Source organism: Centropristis striata, chromosome 18 (assembly GCF_030273125.1).
Source record: "Centropristis striata isolate RG_2023a ecotype Rhode Island chromosome 18, C.striata_1.0, whole genome shotgun sequence".
Classification (NCBI taxonomy): domain Eukaryota; kingdom Metazoa; phylum Chordata; class Actinopteri; order Perciformes; family Serranidae; genus Centropristis; species Centropristis striata.
In genome coordinates, this window is record NC_081534.1 from 35,205,902 (window position 1) to 35,216,649 (window position 10,748).

The 10,748-nt window shown below is 38.3% G+C and overlaps 1 protein-coding gene and 1 non-coding gene across 2 annotated transcripts; both read left to right on the plus strand.

Moving 5' to 3' along the window:
• The first annotated feature begins 2,071 nt into the window (after positions 1-2,071).
• On the plus strand, positions 2,072-7,675 carry LOC131990971 (ribonucleoside-diphosphate reductase subunit M2). Its single transcript, XM_059356233.1, has 10 exons — positions 2,072-2,232; positions 2,522-2,587; positions 3,856-4,002; positions 4,170-4,286; positions 4,377-4,510; positions 4,629-4,723; positions 5,463-5,596; positions 5,679-5,783; positions 5,873-5,986; positions 7,197-7,675. Exons 1-10 carry the CDS (start codon positions 2,143-2,145, stop codon positions 7,347-7,349), a joined length of 1,155 nt encoding a protein of 384 aa, XP_059212216.1. The 5' UTR covers positions 2,072-2,142; the 3' UTR covers positions 7,350-7,675.
• LOC131991751 (small nucleolar RNA SNORD94) lies at positions 6,957-7,095 on the plus strand. The gene has a single exon (XR_009396183.1). It is a non-coding gene; the product is annotated as a small nucleolar RNA SNORD94 (small nucleolar RNA).
• Positions 7,676-10,748: the final 3,073 nt, after the last annotated feature.

Genomic DNA, 10,748 nt, shown 5'->3' on the forward strand with positions numbered 1-10,748 from the left:
TCCCAACCTCTCCTTGTTTCCTCTCCTAACCTTCCTTCTCGCCTTTTTTACTCTCCTCTCCTCTTCTAACCTCCCTTATCTCCTTGTTTCCTCTCCTCTCCTAACCTCTCCTAACCTCCCTTATCTCCTTGTTTCCTCTCCTCTCCTAACCTCTCCTAACCTCCCTTATCTCCTTGTTTCCTCTCCTCTCCTCTCCTCTCCTCTCCTCTCCTCTCCTCTCCTCTCCTCTCTTAACTCCTTGTTTCACCTCCTCTCCTCTCCTTTGTTAATGTTGCATGTAGTATTATGAATATAAATTAATAAATATATGTAAATAACTGCATAAATGATAGTATAAGCTGTATATGACATTATTATATAGTCCTCCCCGCCGCCAGGTGGCGCCTCTGTCTCTGTCTCTTTGTGACGTCATTGTCTTTTCCCCTTCTGTGTCGTCCGGCCCTCCGCTCAGCGTGACCGACACAGAAGGGAAAAGACAGTGACGCGCTCCGCCCGGAAACAGTTCAGTCTCTGCGGTGAACCGAGGGAAACCAGGAAAACAGCTTCATGTTTTCGAGGGAAAATGAAGCTAAAGCAGCTGTTTAAAGGTGTGAAAGGTGAAGCTGCTGCAGGTACAAACCGTTTACTGCACCAGGACACACACACACACACACACACGGAGATTAATGTGTCTTTATTCGGTCTGTTGTCTCAGTCAAATGTTGCTCTTTTGGGCCTCAAACCGCCTTTATTACTCATATTAACTATAGTTTATATGTGAAACTGACACATGAAGCTCATAAATGTGCAGAAATAATCATTGTTGGTGTGTAAAGTGAACATTGTGGCGGTAGATCGAGGAGACAACGCCTTGAAATGACAGTAAACAACAGAGAATTGGCGGCAGCGGGAAATAAAAACCAGCAATTTATAAAAAATTAAACATTTTTATTATTATGAATACAAGCAGATTATTGTCAGACACATGAAACCACTGAAAAATGAACTATTTCTACATTTATTTTTATTTATTAGCGGTTTAACTGATATATTCTGTCCAGTTTGGGGAAATATAATAAAGAAAATGTGTCATACAAACTGAATTATTTACTGATTGCACGACAATTAATCTTTATATTAATCTATAGTCATTTCAGTGCAAAATTAAACAATTACGAGCTAATATAAAGGGCGATTTAGCAGTTAAAGTTTAAGAATAAATATATATAAACAAATAAGGTGTTGAAAACGAATGATTATTATTATTTACTGTGTACCGCTTGTGTTTAAATGACAGTTTAACTCATTTATAATAAATAAGATTAAATGTAATAACAATATCTCAACACGGAAGTCAGTTTTACTTTTTAGATTACTACATGAGTTCTAAACATGATTGCACTGTTTTATAACGACAGTTTAACGGTTTATAATGTGAAATAAATGTACATTTATTTGGTTGCGTAAACGGTCATTTCCATAGTTTTGTAACATGGTGTTTCGGTCAGTTTTGTAACTAAAATGTACAAAATATGTATGATTATGCTGACTGATGCCGCCCTTTATATTAGTGACAAATAATATATTAATATCTAATGATTTGCTGTGTTCTGATTGTGTTTATGTGACAGTTTAACTCGTTATTTTAATGTTAAATTCACAATATCTCAACACGGAAGTCAGTTTTTTTTTCTTTAGCGATTTCCGTGTATTTTTTAAACGTTATTGCACTATTTTATAACGACAGTTTAACGGTTTATAATGTAATATATATATATTTTATATATTTTTTTGGTTGTGTAAACGGTGTTTTTAGTAGTTTTGTAACGTCTGGTGTTGCGCTCAGTTTCGTAACTCTGCTCAGACAAAGCCCTTTGAATCCCCCCGCAGCTGCTCCGGCGTCACGTGAGCGCGGCTCGCCACCTGATTGGCTCCTCCGCAGCGTCAGTTTAAAGAGCCAGGCACGAGCCGCGTTCCTATTGGCCGGCTCCCTTCTGGCGCCAAGATTCCAATATAAAGCGTTTGAGCGGCAGCAGCTGCTCCAGTCTCTCTGCTCTCCGTCTGTCTCCGCTGCTCGCTAGTTTTAGATAGACCTAATTAATTAATTATTTTATCAGCTAACTTATATTTTATTGATCTGTCCGCGTGAACCAGCAGACCAACATGCTCTCTACTCGCTCTGCTCTCTCCGTGAAGAACCAGCAGTCCCTCAGCAGAGACATCAGCAACATGTCGCTGGACAAAGAGAACACGGTGAGGAGACAGAACACTACAGAACCTGCTTTATTCTCTACAGAACCTGCAGTTATTCTCTTTAGAACCTGCAGTTATTCTCTTTAGAACCTGCAGTTATTCTCTTTAGAACCTGCAGTTATTCTCTTTAGAACCTGCAGTTATTCTCTTTAGAACCTGCTTTATTCTCTTTAGAACCTGCAGTTATTCTCTTTAGAACCTGCAGTTATTCTCTTTAGAACCTGCAGTTATTCTCTCTAGAACCTGCAGTTATTCTCTTATAAACGGCTCTTGTGTCTGTGTCCTCCAGCCGCCCAGTCTCAGCTCGACCCGGGTCCTGGCGACCAAAACCGCGCGGAAAATCTTCTCCTCTCCGGTGAGTCAGAGAGCCGATCTGGCGCCAAACCATCAGCTGTTAATGTCTGCTGACGTCACTTATGACGTTTAATGTTTACATCATGTGACCTATATATTATGTTAAGTCTTTGATGCACAACATGGGTCTAAAGTGACTAGACTTTTTTTTTTCAACCGAATTTTGATGTTCTTTATCTTTGCAGTAAATTATTTTCATCACAGTATTGTAGGTTTCCTCCTCTCCTTGTTTCCTTTCCTCACCTTCCTCCTCTCCTTGTTTCCTCTACTAATCACCCTTATCTCCTTGTTTCCTTTCTTGTCCTTTTCTCTCCTTCTTCCTCCTTGTTTCCTCTCCTTCTTCCTCCTTGTTTCCTCTCCTTCTCTCTTTCCTCCTTGATGTAGTAATTTCAAAACTATTTTTCTTAAACTATGAAAGGAATTTTATAATAAAAAAGATGTCCAAACACACAGCAGCATTAAATAACATGTGAAATGAATCATTTTTGACCCATGTTGTGCATTAGAAGGTGTTTATATGTTTATATACATCTACGTGTAAATCTTAAACTGATTATACCAGATTAGATAAACATTAGATGGTTCCTCTCCTCCTTTCCTTCCTTCTCTCCTTGTTTCCTCTCCTCCTTTCCTTTCTCCTCTCAACACTGCTGATGTTGAGTGTTTACATCAGTTTGACCTATATATTATAATGCATGTTTATCAATCTGCAGCTGATTAAAACCAGATTAGATAAAACTATTTACAGTAGTGATGATAAAGTGATCATATTCTCAAGATGAACAAGTAGAATAATTGACTAAATAACTCTTCATCTGATTCTGTTTTCTGAAATATACTAACACCATTCAATATGTTGTATTGACAAGTTCATTATTTACTAATACAGTTTCTGTTTATATAATTTAATGATATAAAACTCACTGGAGCTGAAGATCACTCTCTATTTTTAATCCTAAAACGCATGAATATAAACCTCCTGCAACAAGTTGTTTGTATTAATAATGAACAAAGTTGACATATATTGTCTTGATTTTAATGATATATACCGAAGTGTATCAATCTTTACTTTAAACCCAAAGCTGCATAAAAATAACCTTCCTGCAGCATCAAACCTGTTATTAACCATTTACAAAGTGCCATACATATTAAATCTTTAAATGTTTCCAACCAATTTCTTAAAAGTAAATGAATCATTACAAAATCATTATCATACTTAATATGATGTTAAAATAAATGCTACTGTGTGTGTGTATGTGTGTGTGTCAGGAGGTGAAGAAGAGCAGCAGCAGGGAGGAAGAGGAGGAGCCGCTGCTGAAGGAAAACCCTCGACGCTTCGTCATCTTCCCCATCCAGTACCACGACATCTGGAACATGTACAAGAAGGCCGAGGCCTCTTTCTGGACCGCCGAGGAGGTAAAACTACTTCTAGATATACTGTAGTACTCTCTAATATTATATATATATATATATATATAGATATATATATATATATATATATATATATCTGGTGTGTGTGTGAAGGTGGACCTGTAGTACTGTAGTACTCTCTAATAGTATATATATATCTGGTGTGTCCTCAGGTGGACCTGTCCAAGGACCTGCAGCACTGGGAGTCCCTGAAGGACGAGGAGCGGTTCTTCATCTCTCATGTTCTGGCGTTCTTCGCCGCCAGCGACGGCATCGTTAACGAGAACCTGGTAAGCCCCGCCCCCGTGTCTGTGATTGACAGGCGGTCTATTATTCTGGCGGTCTGACAGGTGAAGTGACTTCCTGTTTGTGACCACCAGGTGGAGCGCTTCACACAGGAAGTCCAGGTGACGGAGGCCAGGTGTTTCTACGGCTTCCAGATCGCCATGGAGAACATCCACTCAGAGATGTACAGCCTCCTCATCAACTCCTACATCAAGGAGCCCAAAGAGAGGTCAGTCCTGCTTCTCCTCCTCCTCCTGCTGCTGCTGCTCCTCCTCTTCCTCCTCCTCACTCTCTAGTTAATGTTGGTGGTGTGTTTGTGGTCTGACGGTGCGTTCACTGACCCTCAGAGAATACCTGTTCAACGCCATCGAGACTCTGCCGTGTGTGAAGAAGAAGGCCGACTGGGCCATCAACTGGATCGGCAACAAGAGCGCCAACTACGGTAACAAGATACTTCCTGTTGATTGTTATTGATCAGGTCTCAGTTATTGTTCAGGTCCCAGGTGTTGATCAAGTTTAGGTTTATTTTATTAGCACAGATAGAATCACATAAAATGACAGTAAAGTTCAGGGAGAGGCAGAAAACCCAGATGGGATTATTTAAAACCTCCAGCTAAAATTTCATAGTTACAAGAAAGTAATAAACTGATAATGGAAGACGCATTATTTATAAAATCAACAAGTTATAATAACAATAAAAAGACAAAAAATGAACATGTTATAAAAGTGTATTTGTGTGTGAATTAGAAAATCAAATGCAGTTAAATGAGCTTTTGGACATCTTCTGAAACATTTTATAGAGATGGAGTTCTTTGCCAGATGGGAAAAGGTTTTTATTCCATAATTTAGTCCCTAAATTTATCAATAAATTGACCTCTGCATGTCAAATCCTTCAATTAAAATAAGTCTTAAAGTGCTTGACTTCACAAGAATCTCTAGAGTGATTATTTTCCCCCACAGAATATTATATAGTTCAATTTTTTTATATTCAGAGATAATTTAAAAAAAAATTTGAACCATGTAGCATATGTAGTTAAATTAACATTTTTAATCAGTACTGAAATTTGAGTGAGAACAAACTTGAGTTGTATCATCTGCAAACAGTTTTTCAATAAAATATCAGGTCTCAGTTATTGATCAGGTCTCAGTTATTGATCAGGTCTTTGTGGTTCTGGTTCCAGGAGAGCGAGTTGTGGCCTTCGCTGCCGTGGAGGGAATCTTCTTCTCTGGTTCCTTCGCTGCGATCTTCTGGCTGAAGAAGAGAGGCCTGATGCCCGGCCTGACCTTCTCCAACGAGCTCATCAGCAGAGACGAGGTGATCACTAGTTGCATCAACATGTTCTGGCCCTGACTCTGTACTGGTTCTGGTTCTCACTCTACCCTGGTTCTGGTTTCAGGGTCTCCACTGTGACTTTGCCTGTCTGATGTTTAAACACCTGGTGAACAAACCGTCGGCAGAAACCGTCACCAAGATCATCAAGAACGCCGTGGAGATCGAGCAGGTGGGTCCAGGTTTTTGTCCTCCAGTCTGCTGATGGTCTCACTGGTTCCACTGGCTTGTTTTTAATGGTCTTACTGGTTTTGTTCTCAGGAGTTCCTGACGGAGGCTCTGCCGGTGAAGCTGATCGGGATGAACGGGGACCTGATGAAGCAGTACATCGAGTTCGTAGCCGACAGACTGATGCTGGAGCTGGGCTTCACCAAGGTAACCAGTACAACCAGTAGTAGAAGCAGTAGTGGTCCCACTAGAACCAGCAGGGGACTCAGTGGTCCCACTAGAACCACTACGACCACTAGTAGAACCAGTATTGGACCCAGTGGTCCCAGTAGCAGAGCCTGTCTGTATCCCAAAGTCAAGGATCGTTCCTTCAGTCGTGTCCTCCAGAGCTGAGGCCAGAGAAGTTCCTTTCACTGCAATGACCACTAATGGAGCCTTCAGTGTGCAGGAGTACGTAATTGGACGTCACGCTTAAATTCAGTTTAAAAACATTTATTTATAAATAACAAAGGAGTATAGCAGACTGTCGGTCTGTTAACACAAACTAATTTTCCGAATGGCAAAGCTAAATATACTTTACACATACATCTACTACATACTTCATCTACTACATACCATCATCTGACGCATATTGATTAATTGGTAAACGTCATCTTGTTACATTACCAGTTAAGATGATTAATGCATCTCAGTCTCAGTTAACTTTTAGATAAATATTCTGGCATTTGTTTGTTTTGCTTGACTTAGAAAACACACATTTTGTAATTTATATGATAACAAATATTCAGTATAAACTGAAAACATGTATATTTATATTCACATTACGCTGCCGACGTCTCTGGAGGATCCTGGACATCAGGATCCTTCCTTGACTTTTGGATGCAGACATTGTGTCTGTCCCAGTAGTAGTGGACCCACTAGTGGTGTCCCAGTAGTAGACCAGTGGTCCCAGTAGTAGACCCAGTGGTGTCCCAGTAGTAGACCCAGTGGTGTCCCAGTAGTAGACCCAGTGGTGTCCCAGTAGTAGACCCTGTGGTGTCCCAGTAGTAGACCAGTGGTCCCAGTAGACCCAGTGGTGTCCCAGTAGTAGACCCAGTGGTCCCAGTAGACCCAGTGGTGTCCCAGTAGTAGACCCAGTGGTCCCAGTAGTAGACCCAGTGGTCCCAGTAGTCTGAGGTCTGTGGTGATGAGAGGCGCAGGGGTACGGACCTCAGCCAGTGATGGGGGCTGAGTGCTGCTGCAGACGTTCTGATTGGAGGACGAGTGGTTCTCTGACAGAACGACAGCAGCACGAAACAGACGCCAGTCTGAACAGACCAGACAGCATTTATTACTGATTATTGATTATTGGCTCTAGTCCATCACCAGTCCGTGTGTCTGTATCTAACGTCTGTGTTCTGGTGGTGTGGTTCTGTAGATCTACCGGGTGGAGAACCCCTTCGACTTCATGGAGAACATCTCTCTGGAGGGGAAGACCAACTTCTTTGAGAAGAGAGTGGGAGAGTACCAGAGGATGGGCGTGATGTCAGGACCCTCAGACAACACCTTCAGGCTGGACGCTGACTTCTGAGGCTCTAAAAGGTTTAACTCCGTCTGAATGTTTACAGACTCTCTCCACCTGCCTGGTGACCCGGGGACCTGCAGTGCATGCTGGGATTGCAGCACAAACGTATCCGTTAACACATGGACTGTTGTACATAACAACTTATGGTGATCAACGACTGTTTTTTGTAAATTAATAGTTTCTTTTAATCTGCATTTTGTAACAAAATGCAAAGCTTTATATATATTAAAGTGTTTTTAGATCAGCTTTAGTTACTTTGTTAAATATGTACAGGAAATGTTTTATCTTGGTAGTGACTTTTGGTTTTGTAATAAAAATGATGTAAATTGAAACCTGGTTGTTTTGTTTCTTAATCACATTTTATTGACTAAAGCGTCTCGGACTGTTTCAGGGAGACATTTAAGGTTGATCAGAAGTTTCATGATATTTTCCATTTTAAAAGTTGGTCACATTTGTGTTTTTCTGGGTCAGTTTAAAAACTATTCCAGTAAGTTCCAAAGATTCTTTCTCTCTGACAGCTGTGGCTGGACACAAATCAATTCATTTCACCTGTCTGCTGAGCAATAATATCTGTATTCATTACAGTAATAAATCTAGATCTGGGGTCTCAAACTCTAATTACCAGAGGCAGGATCAAAATGACAGATAAAAGACACAAAATGACCAATAAAAGACAGAATTATTTAAAGACAAAATTACCAAAACAGTAATTAAAGGGACCTTCCACACACAACACAGTAAAGTTCCATTCATATAAGACTCACATTATACTTTCATATAAAGGTGGGGGCCACAAAATATCATGAGGGCCACAATTGGGCCGCGAGTTTGAGACCCCTGGTCTAGATGAATTGCTGGGTACTTTCCAGAGAGCAGAGTGTTTTGGATCCAGAGGTCTTGATGTTTGAGATCATGTGGTTCCTGGTTCAGCCAGCAGGTGGAGTAACGAGCTGTAGAAACATGAACTCTACAGCTGTTTCCAGTTTGGTGAGAATAAAAGAAGCAGTTTTGACAACATAGTGACTTTTTTTTGATGGGGTCATTTTTGGACATCTCAAAATATGGTGCTTTTTTGGTTATTTCTGCAAAAGCCACCCGACTACATGTATCAACAGAATATAATAAGACTATTTTGAGAGTTTTGGAAGGTTAAAAAATGTTATGACTTTCCCAAAGGGACAAATAAAGTGATTCTGATTCTGATTCTGAAGATAAAAACGACATGCTATAGTATGACTTTTTTGTTTTTTGTTCCATTTTCCGACAACCCAAAATATGGTGTTTTACTGTCATTTATATGGCTATATTATACTATAATATGTATCAACAGACTATAACAAGTCATTTTTAGACATTTTAAAATTTCACCGTTATTGAGAAAAATCGATTTGACTTTTTTGTTTTGGTCCAATTCTTGGACATCCCATAATATGGTGTTTTTCTGACTCTTATGGAGAAACTATGCTTAAATACATCATGTGAAGCATTTTTAGGCCTTTTAAAAATTTGACCATTTTTGATATAAAAACGACATGCCTATTGTTTGTGCATGTCATTTTTTAACAACACATTCTGTTTTTTATTTCTGCAAAAGCCACCCTACTACACATATCAACAGAATACAAAAAAGACTATTTTGAGAGTTTTTGAAGGTTTGAAAATGTTATGACTTTCCCAAAGATAAAAACATATGACTTTTTATGCCTTATTATTCTCTAATATGAATCAACAGACTATAATTGACCCATTTGAAGCATTTTTAGCCACTTTTAAATTTGACAATTTTTGACAAAAATCGACATGCTATAGTATGACTTTTTTGTTTTTGTTCCATTTTCCGACAACCAATATTATGGTGTTTTTCTGTCATTTCTGGCCTTATTATTCTCTAATATGAATCAACAGACTACAATTGACCCATTTAAAGCATTTTTAGGCATTTTAAAATTTGACCATTTTTGACAAAAATCGACATGCTATAGTATGACTTTTTTGTTCCATTTTCCGACAGCCAATATTATGGTGTTTTTCTCTCATTTCTGGCCTTATTATTCTCTAATATGAATCAACAGACTACAATTGACCCATTTGAAGCATTTTTAGGCATTTTAAAATTTGACCATTTTGGACAAAAATCGACATGCTATAGCATGACTTTTTTGTTTTTGTGCCATTTTCCGACAACCAATATTATGGTGTTTTTCTGTCATTTCTGGCCTTATTATTCCCTAATATGAATCAACAGACTATATTTGACCCATTTGAAGCATTTTTAGGCATTTTAAAATTTGACCATTTTTGACAAAAATCGACATGCTATAGTATGACTTTTTTGTTTTTGTTCCATTTTCCGACAACCAATTTTATGGTGTTTTTCTCTCATTTCTGGCCTTATTATTCTCTAATATGAATCAACAGACTACAATTGACCCATTTGAAGCATTTTTAGGCATTTTAAAATTTGACCATTTTTGACAAAAATCGACATGCTATAGTATGACTTTTTTGTTTTTGTTCCATTTTCTGACAACCAATTTTATGGTGTTTTTCTGTCATTTCTGGCCTTATTATTCTGTAATATGAATCAACAGACTATAATTGACCCATTTTAAGCATTTTTAGGCATTTAAAAATTTGACCGTTTTTGACAAAAATCGACATGCTATAGTATGACTTTTTTGTTTTTGTTCCATTTTCCGACAACCAATTTTATGGTGTTTTTCTCTCATTTCTGGCCTTATTATTCTCTAATATGAATCAACAGACTACAATTGACCCTTTTGAAGCATTTTTAGGCATTTTAAAATTTGACCATTTTTGACAAAAATCGACATGCTATAGTATGACTTTTTTGTTTTTGTTCCATTTTCCGACAACCAATATTATGGTGTTTTTCTGTCATTTCTGGCCTTATTATTCTCTAATATGAATCAACAGACTACAATTGACCCATTTAAAGCATTTTTAGGCATTTTAAAATTTGACCATTTTTGACAAAAATCGACATGCTATAGTATGACTTTTTTGTTCCATTTTCCGACAGCCAATATTATGGTGTTTTTCTGTCATTTCTGGCCTTATTATTCCCTAATATGAATCAACAGACTATATTTGACCCATTTGAAGCATTTTTAGGCATTTTAAACTTTGACCATTTTTGACAAAAATCGACATGCTATAGTATGACTTTTTTGTTTCTGTTCCATTTTCCGACAACCAATTTTATGGTGTTTTTCTCTCATTTCTGGCCTTATTATTCTCTAATATGAATCAACAGACTACAATTGACCCATTTGAAGCATTTTTAGGCATTTTAAAATTTGACCATTTTGGACAAAAATCGACATGCTATAGCATGACTTTTTTGTTTTTGTGCCATTTTCCGACAACCAATATTATGGTGTT